This window comes from Cebus imitator, unplaced genomic scaffold (genome assembly GCF_001604975.1).
Source record: "Cebus imitator isolate Cc_AM_T3 unplaced genomic scaffold, Cebus_imitator-1.0 Scaffold65, whole genome shotgun sequence".
Lineage (NCBI taxonomy): Eukaryota > Metazoa > Chordata > Mammalia > Primates > Cebidae > Cebus > Cebus imitator.
In genome coordinates this window covers 4857343-4880520 of record NW_016107380.1, presented here as the reverse complement: position 1 = coordinate 4880520, position 23178 = coordinate 4857343, and the positions used below count along the sequence as shown (strand labels likewise).

Genomic DNA, 23178 nt, shown 5'->3' with positions numbered 1-23178 from the left:
ATAAGTTTAATTTGGAAGGTTAATTTTACTGTGATATATTGGGTCTCATGCTGCCATATTTTTTAAAGAAAAACTCTCTAAAGAATTTAGCTTTTGAGCCAATTTAAACAAAAATAAACCTAGCTTTGTCCCAAAGATAGTCTCTTCTCACCCCAGTCCTCATCTCCTACCTTAAGGGAGGCTCCAGATGGCCTCCGTTTTCACTCAGTACCTCCAGGGATAAAATAGAGACCTCCCGGACATGCCTGCTATAGACAGGGGAGGAGATGGGAAGGGTGTGCTTTTGGTGGTGGAGGCTGGGACTGTTCATGCCTGTGTTCCTGCGAATTTCTGTTATCCCTCTTCCGTCCTGTGCCAATTGGATGGTTCCACGTCGCCTGGGGATGGCACTCCCATTTTAAGGTAATTCAGGAAGTTGTCATTTAATGGCCTATGGTGGTTCTGGCAATAGAGAAGGCGAACTGGGTGCTCAGAGCTCTCGTGGGTATTCTTGTGAGTTCAGCCTCGTTTACCGAGGAAGGAGACTAGACCCAGCTGCGACTAAAGCTGACCTATGAAAATAACAATGATTTTGTTATCTCTACCTGAGCAAAGCTGGACCGAAACCCAGGCTTGCAGGATTCTGGTCCTTAATGTATTTCTTCCCTAGAGGCAGTCTGTCTCTGTTGGCTGTTTAGCAATACGTAACTAAGTTTCATCTTGGTGGGTACTATGAAGATCCAGGGTTTTGGGTTAGTGAAGTTATACCTACCTCAGATGGTCCTGTTTTCACAATCAAATGAGTGTAGCCTGTATATGTTTCCTTTTTTTTTTTGAGACCAAGTTTCACTCTTGTTGCCCAGGTTGGAGTGCAATGGCGTGATCTCAGCTTACCGCCACCTCCGCCTCCCAGGTTCAAGTGATTCTCCTGCCTTAGGCTCCTGAGTAGCTGGGATTACAGGCATGCGCCACTATGACCAACTGATTTTGTATTTTTAGTAAAGATGGGGTTTCTCTATGTTGGTCAGGCTGGTCTCGAACTCCTGACCTCAGGTGATCTGCCCACCTGGGCCTCCCAAAGTGCTGGGATTACAGGTGTGAGCCACTGCGCCCGGCCAATGTTTTCAAGTTGAAATGTTTGGACTCTGTTTCTCTAGGCCACATTAGCCTGGATAGAAACAAGATCCAGGAATCATTACCTCTTTGTTTTCCAGAGGTCCTTTTTGGGCCCCTCTATAATTACATCCCTGCCAGTCTTTCCCACCAGCCCTCCCAGCAAGCCTGGGCCTGTCAGTATCCCTGGGTTAAAAATTTAACCTGAAAGGCGAGAACTTTCTGTGAAAGTGCTTTGTGAACTGTAATGCACTTTGCAAATATTAGCTGTGAGATTGCTGGTACATTGTCTAAAGATTGCTTGGCAATTAAAAACATGTTGAACTGTACAGCAAAATGTCACTTCCTCCTCTCCCCCTTATAGCTCTTTCAGGAAAGAGTGGCTCTTATAAGTCATTGGTTTGACCTCTGGACTAACAAGCAACGTCAAGAATTCTTATTCAAGATTTTTTTACGATGCACTAAATCACAATTAAGGTAAATGCAGCCTGATTATGTAATTACCATTAATTCTTAAAGAAACCATATATAAATGTTTATATAACCTTTAAGAGATTTTCTTTTTTATTCCTAGAAAAAAAAAGCGATCAATATTTTAAGGTTTATAAACAGACTTCCCCAGTGCCTGCTTCCTCCTTGAGGCTGAAGTGCAGCAGTGGGGGTGATTTAACACTTTTTTTTTTGAGATTGAGTCTTGCTCTGCCACCATGCTGGAGTACAGTGGCGTGATCCTGGCTCACTGCAATCTTTACCTCCCAGGTTTAAGCAATTCTCCTGCCTCAGCCTCCTGAGTAGCTGGGACTACAGGCGCACACCACCATTAGCCCGGCTCATGTTTTGTATTTTAGTAGAGATGGGGTTTCACCATTTTGGCCAGGATGATATCAGTCTCCTGACCTCATGATCCCCCCCGCATCAGCCTCCCAAAGTGCTGGGACACGTGAGACACCACACCTGGCCAATTTAACACTTTCATATCATGGTGGGACTGTTTCATGTTGGCAAAAACTCATGTCTGGGACATAGGTAGGCACGAATAATCATTAAATGAATGGATGGATCTAAAAATATATAATGACAAGTGACAGTGGTTGAAATGTTTAGGAATATGGGCAAGACTTACACAGCCATAGTCAAGGATGGCAGGAGTGTTCTTGTTCTTTCTTATTCTCATCCTTCCCTCATGTTATATAATTTATTTTATTTTTATTTATTTATTTATTTGAGACAGAGTTTCACTCTTGTTGCCCAGGCTGGAGTGCAATGGTGCGATCTCAACTCACTGCAACCTCTGCCTCCCGGGTTCAAGCAATTCTCCTGCTTCAGCCTCCCAAGTAGCTGAGAGTTACAGGCATGTGCCACCACGTCTGGCTAATTTTGTATTTTTAGTAGAGATGGGGTGTCTCCATGTTGGTTAGGCTGTTCTCGAACTCCTGACCTCAGGTGATCTGCCTGCCTCAGCCTCCCAAAGTGCTGGGATTACAAGCATGAGCCACTGTGCCCGACCTGTAATTTACTTTAAAACACTCAGCATAGACGGGTATGACATCTGTGAGTTGAAGTTACACCCAGGGCAGCCTGTGTTCTGGTCAGGAATGAATATACCCTAGGGGTCATTAGCCAGCTCCAGACTGGAAGGTCCTAATACCTGAGTTGTTATCAGATGCTTTGCTAACTAGCATAACAAATATCAGACATTATTCTCAAAACAACCAGTGGCTTGTTAACTAGCCAGATGAATGTTAGAAACGAATTCTCTTTTGTGAAATTAAAGGTATTCAAGGTATGTGTGGACTGACTGAAAGATTCTAGAGAGCCCTCCAGCTTGCCTGGGTGTGGTTGAAGAATCCAGCCAGGCTGGTAGCAGGTACATGGCAGGATGGTTTTCCAGCCTTCAATGCTAAATAAATAGCCTATGTTAGTCTGGAGGATTTCTGGTGGCCTGAGACCAACGACGAGGGTGATAATAATAGAATACTATTTCTGAAACATCGTCCTTTTTCAACTGAATAAATCTTTTACCCAGAGGAGAGAGAGCTGGGACTCCATCATGCCGACAGAGGAGACTGTATGAAGTTGTTTGGGCTTATTTACTAATGTTTGTTTAGAAAAACTCTAGGTGTGGCATCATTTGGTGTTAGGTGCTTTTACTAGAACTGGGTGGTGAGGTTGTAGGAGAGGCGAACCTTTGGATGTCTTAAATAGCTACTGAAAGTATCTGAGACCTATGCCTGATCGAATTGGCTTATTTTATCTTGCAATACTTGCTTCTTGCTCTTTCTTACACATTTTCCTTCCAATCCTTTTTGATCAGCCATTTTTTTTTCTCTTCTCTCCACAGATGCTACTCCTGCATCTGTGGGTACAAAGCAAAACATTTGTTGTTGTTGTTTTTCAAGAGCCAAGTGCACATAGCAAAGCAGATTGATAACGGACTCTCCCGATGGAGTCACTGGAAGGAGACAGGCATCTTCTTGGCTCTGTTGAAAGAGGCTACAAAGACAGGGCACAGATAAACGGGAGCTTCAGTCAATGTTGAAAAATCAGGGAGAAGGGACATTTTATGATAGTCATTGGCAAGGTTTCCTTTTGCTCCAACTTTGCAGCTTTCAAGATAAGAAAATCACAGGCCAGACTTCACATTTATTATAACCACTTTGTGCATCATGTTCTAGGCTTGTGTATCATAAACCCGGCAATGTCAGTCATGACCACTGGAGGTCATTAGAGATCTTGTGGCATACTTTGAAGCATACTTTGAAGCTCCGTAACATTAGGCCTGACATTTTGTCACTGGAAATGGCATCCGTGCTATGGTAACTGAATTCTTTATTCCAGGAGACAAAAATATAAAACTAATCTGTTCAGTGAAAGCACTTTGCCATTCTTTTTAATGGCAGCAGCATTTCTTCAGAGAGCGTAAATTTCATAGTCCATGAAATTTAATGCAATCAACTTGCCTTTAAACATCTTTGAGATCTAACTCACGTACAATAAAAAACATCCATTTACGGGTTCAATTCAGTGGTTCTAGTACATTCACAGAGTTGTGTGATCATCACCACATGTTAAAGTTAGACCATTTTCATCACCCCACACAGAACCCCCATAGCCATTAACAGTAACTGCCCAGCTGCGTTCCTCTAGATCTGGGCAAACATGAGTCTACTTTCTGTCTCTATAAATTTGTCTCTTCTGGACTTTTCACATAAATGAAATTATACAGCATGTGGTCTTTTGTGACTGGCTTCTTTCACAATATTATAATGTTCTCAAGGTTCATGCATTTTGTAGCATGTATTAGTACTTCTTTCCTTTTAATTGCCAAATATCCCATTGTATGGATATGCCATATTTATCTATTCATCAGTTGATGGACATGCAGGCTGTTTCCCGTCTTTATTTACAATAATTATTGTAAATAATTAATATAAATAATGCTGCTATGAACATCTGTGTCCATGTTTTTGCAAAGGGATGTTTTTATTTCTCTTAGATATACATATAGGAGTGAAATTGCTGGATCCAATGGTAGTGCAATCAATTTTTAATTATTACGTTTTTTTTTTCTGAGATGGAGTCTTGCTCTGTCACCCAGGCTGGAGTGCAGTGGTACGATCTCAGCTCACTGCAACCTCTGCCTCCCGGGTTCAAGCAATTCTCCTGCCTCAGCCTCCCAAGTAGCTGGGACTATAGGCATGCACCACCACACTTGGCTAATTTTTGTATTTTTACTAGAGACAGGATTTCACCGTATTGGCCAGGCTGGTCTAGAACTCCTGACCTTGTGATCTGCCCACTTCGGCCTCCTAACGTGCTGGGATTAGAGGCATAAGCCACCACGCCTGGTCTTTAAGCATTTCTTTTGAATCATTTATTCCTGTAGTCTCACTTACCCAATAACTGTTAATAAGCTTGTTAATAAATGAAAGAAATTAGTATTATTTGACTGCTTGAAATCTTTATATGTAAACTAGGCTATATTTGTGCAATACCTTTCTTTCAGTACTTTTTCTTTCAAGGTAGAGAAGCCATTGTTTTAGATGTTTTATAATTTCCAAATAATTTTAATTCAGTTATAAACAGGGTATTGCAATATCGGTGGGAACTGTTACACAATTTTCTTTAAAAATGTCTTCTTAATTTCTATGTGATATACTCAAATATCTTAGAGTTTCTTTTCTGTCCTAATAAATATTCCCTATTAAGTTTTAAGATGATGTCCTAAGTGGAATTATACGATATTTAAGACATTTTTTAAAGGTTCAGCTTCTTATACCATCCTTCTGGCAAATTCTCCTTCTCACCACAATTTAAATGTCCCTTCTCCTGGGAAGCCTTCTCTGCTTGTCTTTCGTGCCCAGCAACTTCTATACCTCAATCGTGGCTTTTCCCCGGTATGTTATTGCCCCATGTCCACATGACTAAAGGTTCCCAGTGATGTCTTTCCCTTACCGCTTGACTAGGTTGTCCTTTCCTATGACTCCTTAAAGGAAACTGGGCTGCTTGTGTCTGTTATACTTGAAGAAACCTCTGAGGAGTCTGAATCAGTCTCCTTGCCACACTGGTGGAACCGGTTTGGAATTGCCTCTGCTTAGTGCCTGATAATTCCTCATACAAAGGCCTTTGGTTCCAGAGCTGCTCAAACTTGCAGCTTTCCTGGGTGGGGCAGCATTCATACAACTGCTTTCCCTAGAGGGGGATGCATTGATCCTGGCGTGTATGTGTGTGTGCGCGTGCGTGTGTGTGCGCGTGCGTGTGTGTGTGTGTGTGTGTGTGTGATCATAAACAGCCCATGAAGCATTTGCTCTTGTCACTTGTCTCCATCAGAGCAGACTGGAAATGGGGTTGGATGGAATAAAAATGTATCCACCCATGTGTATATAGAGAGAACAGCGCTTCCACTCTCAGTGCGGTAACCCCTTCCCTTCTCCCCAAGCAGCCTGTGAGGGCTCACTTGAGGACATCTGCCTCAGCTGTGATCTGTGAGGCAATCTGATGTACAGTTTTTCAGAGACAACATACTCCTAGGTTAATTTTAAATACAGAACAGCCACATCCCTCTCAGTTACTGAATGTCCATTTAAAAGGAAAGTATTTCTGTGTGGAGATGGTGAAGATGTAAAAGAAAAGAAACATCGGCTGGGTGCGGTGGCTCACACCTGTAATCCCAGCACTTTGGGAGGCCAAGGCAGGTGGATCATGAGGTCAAGAGATTGAGACCATCCTGCCAACATGGTAAAACCTCCTCTCTACTAAAAATACAAAAATTAGCTAAGCATGGTGGCACGTGCCTGTAATCCCAGATACTTGGGAGGCTGAAGCAGGAGAATCACTTGAACCTGGGAGGTGGAGGTTGCAGTGAGCCAAGATCACGCCACTGCACTCCAGCCTAGGGTACAGAGCAAGACTCTGTCTCAAAACAAAACAAAATAAAAGATAAAAAGAAAACATCAAATGAAACTTGCTGAAGATAGTCAAGGTAGTTGTTACTCAGAACCATGGAGTTGGGTATACGGACTGCTGCCTGGGGTCAGGGGAGAGAGATTGGGCTCAACTCCAAATGCAGCATGGGCAAGTCAGAATGGATAGCCCAGGAGCAGGGTGGGGCTCAGTGGATGGAAAATTACTTGAGGAAACATCAGGGGCAAGCAGGGACCTGGATATACTGACCCAACAGGACTCTTGCTGAAGACAGGCCAGGGTGCTCAGACAGGACCCGGGGGAGGGTGGAGGATGAGGAACCTGATAAGATAAAGGGTGGGGGGTTCTTCCTAAACTGACTTAGCCAGGCTGTTTTCTAAAACTGAATTTTATAAGGGAGTGCACAGGTGGGCCAAGGAGAAGCTTCAGAAGCCTGACTAAAGCTTGGTCAAGCAGAGAATCTTTGTCAGACAGGAGAGGGGAGTATTCAAAGCGAAAGTGTATGCTTGTAGCTAAAATGACTGTTTTCTAAATATCCAAGGCAAGTCTGGAAATTCGAGCACCCTGACTTCCTTCCCCTTAGCATAGTATTCTGCACATGTTCCTGCCCTTCTACCCAGGTGGGTTGGTTAAGGACAACCATATGAAATATTAGCATTTGCAATTAGGATGGTTTTTAGAGGTGAATGATGCTCAAAAAGAAAATTATTGAGTTTTAAAAGGAAAGGAGAAAGCAAACGCCAAAGCTCTTTGATTGTGTGGATGGAGGGAAGATTATTGGCCTATATCAGGCAACGTCGTGCAATGTAGGCTTGAAGTTCTCACTCTCATTTTGTGAGTGTGTGGAGCTGCTCTCTCCCCCTTTCTCAGGTTGAGCTTCTCTGTCTAGTGCTTGGCACCATCTCACACTATGTGCCATGCCGGACTTGTTTATTTGCTGCCTGCCTAACCCACTAGAATCGGGGCTCCATGACAGCAAAGACTTTGGCGACTCTTCTCATCTCTAGCTCTTAGAGCCATACCAGGCACATAGCAGTCACTCAATAAATGCTTGCTGAATGAACTCAGATATCTAAAGCACTTCTAATTCCAAAAATGACAAAAAGATAATCAGAAAATAATTTTCATTTGGTAGCCCTCTAAGAGGAAGGAGTTTTCCAAAATATTCCAAGTTTTAATTTAAAAAAATTAGCCAGGCATGGTGGCAGGCACCTCTAATCCCAGGCTACTCGGGAAGTTGAGGCAGGAGAATTGCTTGAACATGGGGGGTAGAGGTTGCAGTGAGCTAAGATCACGCCATTGCACTCCAGCCTGGGTGACAGAGCGAGACTTAGTCTCAAAAAAAAAAAAAAAAATCCAAGTGTTAGAATATAGGAGACTACTAAATACTTTGCTTCATTTGAGTTTTCATTATTTAATTCAAGGTGGCTGGAGAAATCTCTCCCCTTGTCTTCAATTCCTGCTTACAGGGTTAGACACTGTTGATTACTAGCCCAGCCAAGCCATTCCACATTCCTCTCCTTCTCCCTGACACAAGCCCTGTTCACCCACCCCACCCAGGTATTCTGTGCTTCAGGGGTGGCTGGTTACCCCACCCTACCAAGGGTGGGTCAGGGTTGGACTGAATTCATCATGATCATTGCCTCCCCTGAATGGTGTCTGGTTTAGGAAAGGGCATACAGATATTAATTCTGCCCAAGGAGACATAAGGGTGGAGAGTTTTCTTCTTGCTGAAAGAAACTTTAAAAAGATTTGAGGAAGAACATCTTCTCTTCCAGCCTGCTAGCAGTGGTCACTGTTATGTGAAGACCAACGCTCACAGCAGTTAGTTGAGAACTATTTTGGGACAAGCCTGAGGACCAAAGCAAACTGTTGAAGATGGCAAAATGAAAATATAATCCTCGGCCCTGAATGACCACTGATTCCTCCAATTTGCTAACTCTGATGCTGCCCTTAATTGTTTACAGTGAAAGGAAGAAAAATGGGTTGAAAATGGTCCACAACAGTCCATTTATCTAGTAGTCACTTCTCTGATCATCTTAACTCTCCAAATTTTATCTGAGAACCAGGAAGGAAAAAACAAAAGCAGTGAAACATTCCTTTTAACACAGGAATTTTATTAATTTGGGACTTCAAGGCCAGGCACAGTGGCTCACACCTGTAATCCCAGCTCATTGGGAGGTCAAGGCGGGCAGATCACCTGAGGTCAAGAATTCAAGACCAGCCTGGCCAACATAGTGAAACCCTGTCTCTACTAAAAATACAAAAATTAGCTGGGTATGGTGGTAGGCACCTGTAATCCCAGCTACTTGGGAGGCTGAGGCAGGAGAATTGCTTGAATCCAGGAGGCCAAGGTTGCAGTGAGCTGAGATCATGCCATTGCACTCTAGCCTGGGCAACAAGAGTCAAACTCAGTCTCAAAACAAAAACAAAAACAAAAACAAAACAAACAAAACTGGGGACTTCAATGAAGTGATCCAGAAATGAGTTGTACCTGCCTCTAAGATCACAACATGTACGTTCAGTGCTTTGAATTTGACATCGGTATTAGCATTAGGATCTGCTATGCTTCGACCTTCTACCAATGGGAAGTCAAGTTCACAGCTGTTGAGAAGAGATGGTCCCTTGGAATCACTTGGAGTTTGTGAAACAGATAATGAGCCATAGAGATTTTGGCTCAACACAATGGAATGGGGTGGAGGAAGCTGTTTTTACAAAGCTCCCCAGGTAATCTGGTGTACAGCCAAGGGTCAGACACAGGCGTGGGTGACCTGAAAGCTCCAAGGTTTCTTCCATCACTTGATTCTACTCCTCCTTGGAATCAGGGATACAGATCACATGAGCTATCTCGTCCCTTCTAGTCTCAGTGTGGTGAAATGAAATGATTTTTTCCGGTTCTGTGGGTGCCTTTTTCATCTTGCACTTGTGATTCCACTTACTGGCTTTAGAATGTGTTTCACTGTGGGCAGCCTGAAGCTTGGCATGAATAATGAGGGAAACATCTTATTCTCACATCATTGAAAACTCCAGATGTGGGTATTCCTGCAGTGGAAACTTCTTGCAGTGGTTCTTTAGTGAAACCAATGGCTTGTTTCTTTCTGCGCCTCTGCTCTGCCTCTGTAGCCATGGCTTTATCCTGCCATTCCCTCAGATGTGTCCAGAAGAAAAAAAACCATTTGTTTGGGGTTTATTCTGGTTAGACATGCTTAGGTCCATGCCTACTTCCGGCCACTTGCTGTGGCCAGGGAAGTGGCCTGTACCTTGATCATGTGCTTTTCAGAGCTGTGGTGTGAGCTTCTTTAGAATTCTGTGCACCGCCAAATAGAAGTTGGGGTTATTTCACCTACAGAATGGTAAGTAAATGAAGCATGACCAAAAGCTAGTTTCTTTAGTTAGCATTGAATAAATACTGACAGAGAGCCAACCATGGACCAAGCACAGTTCTGGGTGCCTGGAGTTCAACAGTGACAGAATGAAAAGGTCCTGTTCACTGTAGTGATATTTTAGTAGAATAAAACTTAGATAGGAAAGGGGTGAACCCTGGAAGCAGCCAGACAGCAAAGCTTCTAGCCCCTTGATGGGGAGACCGAAGAGCCTCCACTGCTGGTTTTGAAGATGGAGGAAGAGGCCAGAAGCCAAGGAAGGCAGGCAGCTGCCAGGAGCAGGAAAAGGCACAGGGGCTAACTGTAGCCCAGAGAAATGACTTGAGACTTCCGACCTCCAGCACCATAAGAAAATCAATCTGTATTGCTTTAAGCCACTATATTTTTTGTCACTTTGTCTACAAATTTGTTAGAGCAGCAACAGGAAACTTATGCAAGCAGTGATTTTCTGTTTTTCAACTTTTATTCTTTTTTAATTTTTTATTTTAGTTTATACACATTTATTTAGCCCCAGCCAGGCTGCAAGCGCTCTGCCAGTTGCCAGGGACAGAGCAGTGAAGAAGACAGAAGTGGAGACAGACATTACATGGTGAAGGAGGCTGGGTGCAGTGGCTCACACCTGTAATCTTAGCACTTTGGGAGGCTGAGGCTCAGGAGTTTGAGACCAGCCGGGGCAACATGGTGAAACCTCGTCCCTACTAAAAAATGCAAAAATTGCTGGGTGCTGTGGCATATGCCTGTAGTCCCAGCTACTCAGGAGGCTGACGCAGGGGGGATCGCTTGAGCCTGGGAGGCAGAGGTTGCAGTGAACCAAGATTGTACGATTACACTCCAGCCTGGGTGACAGAGCCAGAGACCCTGTCTTTAAAAAAAAAAAAAAAAAAGGTGGAGTCTAGAAAAGGACTGAGTCAGCAAGAATAAAAACACAAAAACAACGCTTAGATTACACTGTAGTGCACATCAAGTGTAAAGGACACAGGTTTCAGCCAAGGGTATGAGATGGCGTTAAGCACGAGTGCTCAGTGTCAGTCAGCCTGCCACAGGGACGTGTTTGGGCAGCAGGAATTGTTGGCTTGTTGAGATGGGGAGACTCTGGCTGTACCCTAGCCATGCCACCCTAAAACTCCACGATCAGCACCTGATCTGGTTGCCTGTGTTGTTGCCAAAATAGCTTTCACCAGCCACCGTACTCTGACCCACCATACTAGTTCCAGCTATTTCTGGACCTACCCACCTAAACCACAACACCTCATTGGCCCTAAGTTACTCTGAAGTATCACACATAGGAAGTCAAACTGCAATTATGCAGCAACAATATGTCTGCGTGTGTGCATTATACTTCAATTCCCATGATCCAAGGCCAGCCTGGCCAGTCTGGCATATCACAGAAATAGCTATGACTGGGAGAATTGACAAAGGAAAAGTAATGGGACCTCACCTAGTCCAGAGGGTCAGGGGAAGCTGCCCTGAGGATGGGATATTTATGCTGGAGGATGAGTAGGAGTCGGACAAGCCAAGACTTGGAGAATGACTATTCTATCTGGAGGTGACAGCATGTGAGAGAGCCTTGGTTCTTCTTTGCCTGCTCAACACCAATACCAGGCTTTTGTAGAAGCATTAGAAAATACAGTTAAGGCTGGGCATGGTGGCTCGCGCCTGTTATCTCAGCACTTTGGGAGGCCAAGGCAGCCGGATCATTTGAGGTCAGGAGTTCGAGACCAGCCTGGCCAACATGGTGAAACCCCCTCTCTACTAAAAGTACAAAAATATTAGCCAGGCAATAGTATCACATGCCTGTAATCCCAGCTACTTGGGAGGCTGAGGCAGGAGAATCACTTAAACCCAGGAGGTGGAGGTTGCAGTGAGCTAAGATCATGCCACTGCACTCTAGCCTGGATGACAGAGCAAGACTCCATCTCAAAAAAAAAAAAAAAAAAAAAAAAAAGGAAAAGAAGATTGCTGGCAAGATGGCCAAATAAGAACAGTTCTAGTGTGTAGCTCCGAGCAAGACCAATGCAGGAGGCGGGTGATCTCTGTATTTCCAACTGAGGTACCCGGTTCATCTCATTGGAACTGGTTGGACAGTGGATGCAGCCCAAGGAGGATGAACTGAAGCAGGGTGGGGAGTCATCTCACCTGGGAAGTGCAAAGCGCTGGGGAACTCCCTCTCCTAGCCAAGGGAAGCCATTAGGGACTGTCCCCTGCACTCCAGCCCAGATACTGTGCATTTCCTATGGTAGTCACAACCTCCAGACCAGGAGATTCCCTCCAGTGCCTACAACATCAGGGCCCTGGATTTCTAGAATAAAACTAGGCAGCCATTTGGGAAGACACCAAACTAGCTGCAGCAGTTTTTTTTTAATACCCCAGTGGCACCTGGAATGCCAACAAGACAGAACTGTTCACTCCCCTGGAAAGGTGGCTGAAGCCAAAGAGCCAAGTGATCTGGCTTGGCGGGTCCAACCCCCTTGAAGACCAGCAAGCTAAGATCCACTGGCTTGAAATTCTCACAGCCAGCAAAGCAGTCTGAGCTCAACCTGGGAGGTTCAAGATCAGTGCTGGGAGGAGTATCTGCCATTGCTGAGGCTCAAGTAGGCAGTTTTAACATCACAGTGTAAACAAAGTTTCCAGGAAGTTCAAACTGCGTGCAGCCCATGGCAGCTCAGCAAGACCTCTGCAGGGCAGGGCATAGACTCCCTCCTGCTAGGCAGGGCATCTCAGAAAAAAAGGCATCAGCATTTCAGGGACTTATAAATAAAGCCCCCACCTTCCTGGGACAGAGCACCTAGGTAAAGCTTAAGCAGACTTAAACGTCCCTGCCTCGCAGCTCTGAAGAGAGCAACAGATCTCCCAGCACAGTGTTTGAGCTCTGATAAGGGACAGACTGCTTCCTCAAGTGGCTCACTGACCCCTGCGTATCCTGACTAAAAGACACCTTCCAGTAGGGGGCCGACAGACACCTCATACAAGAGAGCTCTGGCTGGCATTTGGCAGGTACCCTTCTGGGACGAAGCTACCAGAGGAAGGAACGGGTAGCAATCTTTGCTGTTCTGCAGCCCCCACTGGTGATTCCCATGCAAGCACAGTCTGGAGTGAACTTACAGCAAACTCCAGCAGACCTGCAGCAAAGGGGCCTCACTGTTATAAAGAAAGCTAACAAACAGAAATAAATAGTTGCAACATCAACAGAAAGGACGTCCACTCGGAGACCCCATCCAAAGGTCACCAACTTCAAAGACCAAAGGTAGATAAAGCCACGAAGATGGGAAGAAACCAGCACAAAAAGGCTGAGAATTCCAAAAACCAGAATGCCTCTTCTCCACCAGCAAGGGAACAAAACTGGATGGAGAATGAGTATGACGAATTGACAGAAGCAGGCTGCAGAAAGTGGGTAATAACAAACTTCTCCAAGCTAAAGGATCATGTTCTAACCCAATTCAAGGAAGCTAAGAGCTTTGAGAAAAGGTTGGATGAAATGCTAATCAGAAGAAACAGCATAGAGAAGAACATAAATGACTTAATGGAGCTGAAAAACACAACAAGATAACTTCATGAAGCATACACAAGTTTTAATAGCTGAATTGATCAAGTAGAAGAAAAAGTATCAGAGATTGAAGATTAACTCAATGAAATAAAGTGAGAAGACAAGATTATAAAAAAAAGAGTGAAAAGAAATGAACAAATCCTCCAAGAAATATGGGATTACATGAAAAGACCAAATCTACCTTTGATTGGTATATCTGAAAGTAACAGGGAGAATGAAACCAAGTTGGAAAACACTCTTCAGGATATTACCCAGGAGAACTTCTCCAACCTAGCAAGGCAGGCCAACATTCAAATTCAGGAAATACAGAGAACACCACAAAGATATTCCTCAAGAAGAGCAACCTCAAGACACATGATCGTCAGATTCACCAGGGTTGAAATGAAGCAAAAATTGCTAACGGCAGCCAGAGAGAAACGTCAGGTTACCCACAAAGGGAAGCCCATCAGACTCACAGCAGATCTCTTGCCAGAAACCCTACAAAATAGAAGAGAGTGAGGGCCAACATTCAACATCCTTAAAGAAAAGAATTTTCAACCCAGAATTTCATATCCAGCCAAACTAAGCTTTATAAGTGAAGGAGAAATAAAATCCTTCACAGACAAGCAACTACTGAGAGATATCGTTACCACCAGCCTGCCTTACAAGAACTCCTGAAGGAAGCACTAAACATGGAAAGCAACTTCAAAGACATACCAAATGGTAAAGAGGATCTACACAATGAAGAAACTTCATCAACTAACAGGCAAAACAACCAGCTAGCATCAAAATGCCAGGATCAAATTTACACATAGCAATATTAACCTTAAATGTAAATGGATTAAATGCCCCAATTAAAGACATAGACCAGCAAACTGAATAAAGAGTCAAAACCCACCAATGTGCTGTATTCAGGAGACCCATCTCACATGCAAAGACACACATAGGCTCAAAATAAAGGGATGGAGGAAGATTTACCAAGCAAATGGAGAGCAAAAAAAAACGAGGGGCTGCAATCCTAGTCTGTGATAAAACAGACTTTAAGCCAACAAAGATCAAAAGAGACAAAGAAGGGCATTAAATAATGGTAAATGGATCTAGGAAACAAGAAGAGCTAACTATCCTAAGTATATATGCCCCCAATACAGGAGCACCAAGATTCATAAAGCAAGTTCTTAGAGACCTACAAAAAGACTTAGACTCCACAAAATAGTAGGAGACTTTAACACCTAACTGTCAATATTGGACAGATCAATGAGACAGAAAATTAACAAGGATATCAAGGACTTGAACTCACATCTGGACCAAGTGGACCTAACAGACATTTACAGAACTCTCCACCCCAAATCAACAGAAAATACATTCTTCACAGCACTACATCACACTTATTCTAAAATTGACCACATAATTGGAAGTAAAACACTCCTCGGCAAATTCAAAAGAACAGAAATCATAACGAACTGTCTCTCAGACCACAGTGCAATCAAATTAGAACTCAGGATTAAGAAACTCACTCAAAACCGCACAACTACATGGAAACTGAACAATCTGCTCCTGAATGAATACTGGATAAATAATGAAATGAAGGCAGAAACAAAGATGTTCTTTGAAACCAATAAGAACAAAGACACAACGTACCAGAATCTCTGGGACACATTTAAAGCAGTGTGTAGAGGGAAATTTATAGCACTAAATTCCCACAAAAGAAAGGAGGAAAAATCTAAAATCAACACTCTAATGTCACAATTAAAAGAGGAGCAAAAATGAATTCGAAAGTTAGCAGAGGATAAGAAATAGCTAAGATCAGAGGAGAACTGAAGGAGATAGAGACTTGAAAAACCCTTCAAAAATATCAATGAATCCAGGAGCTGATTTTCTGAAAAGATCAACAAAATAGATAGACTGCTAGCTAGACTAGTAAAGAAAATCAGAGAGAAGAATCAAATAGATGCAATAAAAAATGATAAAGGGGATATCACCACCTACCCCACAGAAATACAAACTACCATCAGAGAATACTATAAACACCTCTATGCAAATAAACCAGAAAATCTAGAAGAAATAGATGAATTCATGGACACATACACCCTCCCAAGACTAAACAAGGAAGAAGTTGAATCCCTGAATAGACCAATAACAAGGTCTGAAATTGAGACAGCAATTAATAGCCTACCAAGCAAAAAAAGTCCAGGATCAGATGGGTTCACAGCCGAATTCTACCAGAGGTACAAAGAGGAACTGGTACCATTCCTTCTGAAACTATTCCAAACAACAGAAAAAGAAGGAATCCTTCCTAACTAATTTTATGAAGCCAACATTATCCTGATACCAAAACCTGGTAGAGACACAACTACAAAAAGAAAATTTCAGGCCAATATCCCTGAGGAATATCAATGCAAAAATCCAGTAAAATACTGGCAAACCGAATCCAACAGCATATCAAAAAGCTTATTCACCATGATCAAGTCAGCTTTATCCCTGGGATGCCAGGCTGGTTCAACATATGCAAATTAATAAATGTAATCCATCACATAAACAGAACCAAAGACAAAAAACACATGATTATCTCAATAGATGCAGAGAAGGCCTTTGACAAAATTCAACAGACCTTTTTGCTAAAAATTCTCAATAAACTAGGTATTGATGGAACATATCTCAAAATAATAAGACATAAAACCAAGTTATTGGTTAGAAAATTGGTAAAGAAAATTAATATGTATCTCTCCTGTATGAACTGTATCTCGGGAAAGCAACTCATTAATAAAAGAAAGTTTCTCTTTATAGAAGTATTCAAATTAGTAAACAAAAAAAGAATGACAAGGTAGTATGTCAACGTTTTACAACCCCTAATGAAACAGTAGACTCGTGCAAAGATTGACAAACTCGTGCAAAGATTGGCTATATGACAAACTCATAGCCAATATCATACTGGATGGGCAAAAACTGGAAGCATTCACTTTGAAAACCAGCACAAGACAAGGATGCCCTCTCTTACCACTCCCTATCTCACCACTCCTATTCAACATAGTATCGTTGAATACTATGTTGTATTCCTGCTGAGGCAGGAAAATTGCTTGAACCCGGGAGGCAGAGGTTGCAGTGAACTAAGATTGTACCACTGCACTCCAGCCTGGTGATAGAGTGAGACTCCATCTCAAAATAATAATAATTTATTTAAATTAGGACCCAATAAGGTTTACACGTTGCAATTAATATGACTTCTAAATTTCTTTTAATATATGTTTTCTTCCCCCTTTTTCTTTTCTCTTTTGTCCTGTAGTTTCCCACAGTCTGCATTTTGCTGATTGTAGCCTTCTGCCTCTTGCATTTCCTGAAAATTGGTAGTTTGAGGCCTGATGAAATTCAGGTTTGATTTTTTTGATAAGAATATTTCAAAGGTGGTGTTTTGTTCTTTCAGAAGCTGGCGACTTCCAGTGGTTTTTCTGTACGCTGTTAGCTGCCGTTGACAATCTTTGCACAAGTCTACTGTTTCATTAGGGGTTGTAAAACATTGACATATGACCTTGTCATTCTTTTTTTGTTTACTAATTTGAATACTTCTATAAAGAGAAACTTTCTTTTATTAATGAGTTGCTTTCCCGAGATACAGTTCATACAGGAGAGATACATATTAATTTTCTTTACCAATTTTCTAACCAATAACTTGGTTTTATGTCATCCTCCAAAATTGATCACTGAGTTCTTTGTAGTATTATAAACTCATGAACTTAAGTATCTTTTTACGTTTCAATCCATTTCAGTTATTTTCTTATTGGTATTCAAATTGTCCTGTTCCTGGCCAGGGGAGGCTCCTCAAGATAGCTCTTGAGTTCTTTTGACATGCGTCAATTTCTCTTCTTCTATTTTGAAATAGAATCTCGCTCTGTCACTCAGGCTAGGGTGCTGGCTAAGTTTTTATTAAATTTTTTTTTTCTGTAGCGATGGGAGTCTCACCCTATGTTGCCCAGACTGGTCTCAAACTCCTGGCCTCAAATGATCTCCCCACCTTGACCTCCCAAAGTGCTAGGATTACAGAGCATGAGCCACCACACCTGCTGGTTTCTAATAATTTCTTTTCTTTCTGGTGTGATAAAATTTTCTGGGCTTGTCTCATCCTTTTCCTGCCTCAGACTTGAGATCACCATTTCTCCAAGGAGCCCTGGTTCCTTTTGGTTGGAAATAATATTTAGTATTAGGTATTGCCCTAATAAAGCACTCTTATAAGTATCTTACAAGGCTGTTCATAGTTGCTAGGAATTTTTAATATGCAGAACTAGAAAAAACTTTTTTAAAAAAGTGACAATGCATCATGAGTGCAGATCCATACTCTCAATTTAAATCAAGTCAACAGGATTTGTATTGAAACTTTCTGTATCACATCCCTATTTCCTTTCTCTCATGTAGGAAATCTTGGTTCCCAATGACATTAACATAATTACTCCTTTTCTTTGTTCCATAACACATGCACAACATTCCCAAAATAGCAAAACCATCACTACCATTCCCAATATCATTACTGAAATCAGTTAAAAATAATGTTTGCAGTTCTTGTCCTTAAGGTATGCCACATTTAGGGATGCGAGTCAAATTTGTGTGTTTTAAAATGGAATAATTCCAATCTGTATGGTTATGCAACTATCGCAATACATAATTAGGTTTGTTTCCTTTTGCTTTTAAATTTTAGGGATTACTGTTATCAAATTCAATTGTTTCATAATGAAAGACCTATAGTTACAGAAGTCACATCTAGAAAACAAGGTATGTTCAAAAAATGTAGCTTCTACCACTGCGTTCTGTGCTCTGTTCCTTCTTTTCCAATTTCTCTACAACAGGGCTGGACAAGCCTTTTCTAAAGGGCCAGAGAGCAGCAACCTTAGGCTTTGTGGGCTGTGTGATCCCTGCTGCAACTACAGTACTTAACTTTAGCCACACTTTGAAGGTAGCCATAGGCAATATGTAAGCAAATGGGTGTGACTGTGTTCCAGTAACATTTTGCAAAAAAGAGATGTCAAAAATACATGGATGTAGCCCACGAGCCATACCCCTGCTCTAGAGTCATCTGCAGAGACTGTCCCCAGATCCTCAGTTTCAACTCACCACTCACCCCATCCTAAAAGTCCATATGGCTGAATCCAAAGCACTCTTGGATTTTTTCAGTTATCTTGCTTGTCCTTTCTGCAGTTTTCAGTATGATCAAATACTTATTCCACGAAGTAACAATCTTCCTGTGAATGCCATGACAGAAGATTCACCTGGCTTCCTCCTACCTCTCAGTCCTGTCCTTTCGTGTTCCTTATTTAATGACAAATCCTCTACTTGTTAAATGTGGGTATTCCTCCAGCCTGTGTGAACTCTGCTTCGCTTTTCACTCTGCTCTCTCTGTAGAGCACTTAATCCATACCCAGGCTTTTATTTAATATTTCTATAACAGTGATCAGGTAATTTTTATCTCTTGTCCAGACATTGCCTTTGAGTTCCTAATTATATATCCAGCTGCTTGACATTTAATTTTGGATGTCTTGAAAACACCTCAAAACCAATGTGTACAAGTATACATAATCATCGTAGGAAAATGTGACTGTATTCTCTATTTTAATAAATGGTACCACCAGCCATCCAGTTTCAAAAGTTAGAAACCCAAGAGTCATCTAACAGCCACTTCTTGATTCACCCCCAATATCTCTGATGTGTGTTCAATTTTCTACATCTCTATCAATGCCCCCTTAGGCCAGCCCACCATTATCTCTGGCCTGGGCTATGGCCATGGCCTTCTAATTGCTCTCCCCATCATTTTGGACTTCCTCACCCCTCCCTGTACAGCCAGTGTTGGCTTCTCAAATGGCATTGCAACCGTGTCATCATGCCCATTTAACATTTTTAGCTTAAAAATTGTAACCTTTAACATGGCATCCAAGGCCCTGCAGGGATATGGCTCTACCCACTCCTTCAGCTTTCTCTCTTTCTCTTTCTCCAGTTCCTGGTGCTTTAGCCCAACTCACCTTCTTCCAGCTCCTCAGGGATGCCATGCTGCCTTTACCCTTCACACTGCCGTCTACATAGGAGGCTCTTCTACCTCTACTGCCCTCTTCTCCCAGTTGCCTTTAACCCACCTAGCTCCTGCAGGGAAGCCTTTCCACACATGTACTTTTTCTTTAGAAGATTAACTACAGTTGTAATTTTACATTTATTAGACTTTTTAAGAAATTGCTGCTGTCTTCCTAACCATACTGTAGGCTCCATAAAGGCAGGAATTGTGCCATTTTTTGTTTTCTTTTTTGTCTCATCATAACCCCAGAATATAAGAAGGGATTCAAAATAATGTTGATTTAATAAGTGAATCAATGAACTGTACAACCACAGCAAACAAGCACATACCAATTTAGTTCTTAAACAATTTTGGGTCATCAGCTCTTTAAAAAGAGGTATTCAAGCTGTACCAAAACTATAAATCTCCCAGAGAAGACGCATATGTGCATAGATACAAAATTTGCCAGACATTTCAGGAACTTTGTATGCTGCATAAAGCTGTCATATGGATAATAGTGCATGAAACCAAGTGAAATATCTTCAATTTTTTATTATTTTTAATGACTTTGTAATATTCAATGATACAGATTTTGCTTAAGATTCTCTAGTTTTCCCTCCTTTGGTTTCAATTTTATTATCCAACTCATTCAATTTTCTTTTAATTTCAAAAACTATTTATTTTTTACTTCAAATGTCTATTTTTTCCTCTTTTCCAAATGAACATTTTAAACATTCACTCCCGTTATTACCTTGATCTCTGAGTATTTTCAGCATGTTTGTGTTAAAATCTCTTGGATTATTTCATTACCTTCACCTCTTGAGGTGACAGATCTCTTGTTTATTTGCTGGCCCTCCCTCATGGTGTTTTAATCTGAGGTTATTTTCCGTGGGGAGGATAACTGCCCTGGGTTGGGGAGGCACACAGGATGGTTCACATTTGTACCTTCCTCTCTGGGAACCCTTCAGATTTCTTATTTTCTCACCAGTTTTTATGTTTCTGTGGTAGCCCAAGGTCTCTAATGTGCCAGAAGATTTAATATGGACTAAAGCCTATGCAGGGTGCAGGCCTGTTCTGATTTCCCCTAGGTCTCCCTTTTCTTTAGCAACCCAGGAGAAGGTATGCTTCCTTGCTTCTTCCCTGCAAGGTCTGAACTCTTGTCAATAGGAAAGTTTAGCACTAATCATCAAGACTGGGCCCAATTATCCTATGAATTTCTCAATTTCAGCTCCCACTTACTGTCCTGGTGTTTTTTAAAAAAAATTTCTATAACTTGCTGATTCCTTTTTTTCATTACTATTCCTTTTGAAGAGATTATGCTTTATAATCCCAGCACTTTTAGCTGTTTGAAATTAGTTCATAGTGTATTAGTCCATTTTCACACTGCTATAAAGAACTGCCATAAAGACTAGAAAATTTATAAAGAAAAAAGCATTAATTGGACTCAGTGTTCGCATGGGTGGGGAAGCCTCAGGAAACTTACAATCATGATGGAATGGAAGGGGAAGCAGGCACATCTTACATGGTGGCAGACAGAGGGAGAGGCGGGGGGGGAGAGAGAGAGAGAGAGAGAGAGAGTGTGTGTGTGTGTGTGTGTGTGTGTGTGTGTGTGAAGGAGGAACTGTCTAATGCCAATAAAGCCATCAGATCTCATGAGAATTCACTATCACAAGAACATCATGAGGGAGACCACTCCACGATCCACTGACCCACCCCCAGGTCCCTCCCTTGACACGTGGGGATTATGGAGATTACAACAAGAGATGAGATTTGGGTGGGGATGCACAGCCAAACCATATCATATAGATTCCCCTTTCAGCTCAGTCTACTGATTTCTAGGAATATTAGATTTTATAGATATGCCATTACTTATCTCAGACATTTAGCTTGTTTTCCCCACCTTTTGCTACTATAAACAACCCTTAGAAAAACATCCTTTAGCTAAATCCTTAGACATATCTTTAATCATTGTTTTAGGAAAAACCTCTAGAAGACAAATTGTTGGATCCAAAGGCACATTTGTGTGGCCATTGGTATTTGTCACTTGCCAACTTCTCTTCCTTTTTATGCAACTCAGGAGTTGCACAAATACCTATGGATGCCCTTACCCTTGTGTCATCTCCTTTCAGCCCCATTAAAACATGCACCAGGGGACCGCCTGAGGTCAGGAGTTCGAGACTAGCCTGGCCAATATGGCAAAACCCCATCTCTACTAAAAATACAAAAATTAGCCAGGCTTGGTGGTGGGTGCCTGTAATCCTAGCTACTCAGGAGGCTAAGACAGGAGAATCGCTTGAACCCAGGAGGCAGAGGTTGCAGTGAGCAGAGATTGTGTCCTGGCACTCCAACCTGGGCAACACAGCAAGATTCCGTCTCAAAAATAATTAATTAATTTAAAAAAAAAAAAAAAAACACCATGCACCAGGGACTGAAACTGGGGGATGAACAGCACCACAGACCCTGACCGAGCCATAAAGTGTTTGCAAAGAAGCCACCAGACAAGACTTAGAGGTGCTACCTAGGCAACCAGAAAACAGGGACCTCTGCCAGATCCACTCTCCCCTCCACAGGCTTCTCTCCAAGCTGTTCTCTAGTCATTTTCATCACAATTTTGGCAGCCTCTTTCTACTTCTTATCAGAAATTTAAGAGCAGAGAATTAAATTCAAGTCCCGCATTACTAAGCTTTGCTATTTTTGCAAAGTACACGTTGTACATTCAGTGGCACGCTGCAAAGCATTATCATGAATTATTTAAATGAAACTATCCTTGTCACAATAAATGAGCAAAGCACATTTCGTTCATTGTCTCCTTACATGTTGTCATTTCTCTTCACGGATTTCTTACTTTGCAACATTAACTAAAATGTGATGAGCCCTGCAATGCCATTGCTACAGACTACCCTACCTTAGTTCTGCTGCTCATGTATGGAGGTTTTTTTTTTTTTTTAATGTGACTGAAGCATTTTCCTTTCTTCTTAAGATTCATTATACTCAAATGTGTCCTTGTAGCAGCATAGAATAAGAACAAATATAAAATATGTATAACTGCAGTTTACTTTTGGAAGTAATTCATATTTAGTTCTTCTCCTTTGCTCTGTGGGGATGGAACAATAGATGCTGTAGGATGGGAAGAGAAGACACGAAAATCTAAAGCTACTGGGGCCCTTCTTTGGAAAGGAGGCTGGAAACATTTCTGTTTTGTCTCTTCTTTTATAAATCTATCTTATAATTTCAAGTAAATGAGAGTAAAACTTACCTCAAAAGTTAGCAAAATGGCCCTGAAGTCTACCTCAGGCAATGAGGACAGTAATTCATTAGAGATTAACTGTTCTTGGCATTGTCACAATCTGATTCAGCTTCAATGTTAATCTCTATCTAAGGAAATGACAGTTATTACTTGTGCTTTATCATTGATACTGACAAGACCAAGTGGTGGATACTACATGCTACCCGTACAGGCCCCACTCCATTCTTTGTCCCCATTTACACACACACACACACACACACACACACACACTCTCTCTCTCTCTCTCTCTCTCTCTCTCCTCACACCAGCATGCCAACAGGTTCATTTTAGGCCACTCTGTTTTGTCTCAGAACGTGACAAGGCTACATGGACAGGGATCAAAAAAGAGCAGTGACGTAAGGCCAGGGGAGGAGGAACACAGAAAATAAATCAGCAATCGTTAAAACTTGGAACTAAAGCAAACTTTAAAAAAATTTTTTTCTTT

General features: G+C 41.9%; 1 protein-coding gene across 1 annotated transcript in view; it reads left to right on the top strand.

The window, feature by feature from the left end:
* ECT2L (epithelial cell transforming 2 like) overlaps positions 1-23178 on the top strand; it is a 99776-nt gene that overhangs the window by 5403 nt on the left and 71195 nt on the right. The window contains 1 exon segment of the mRNA XM_037739208.1: positions 1457-1569. Within this exon segment, the coding sequence (XP_037595136.1) occupies positions 1457-1569 (113 nt within the window).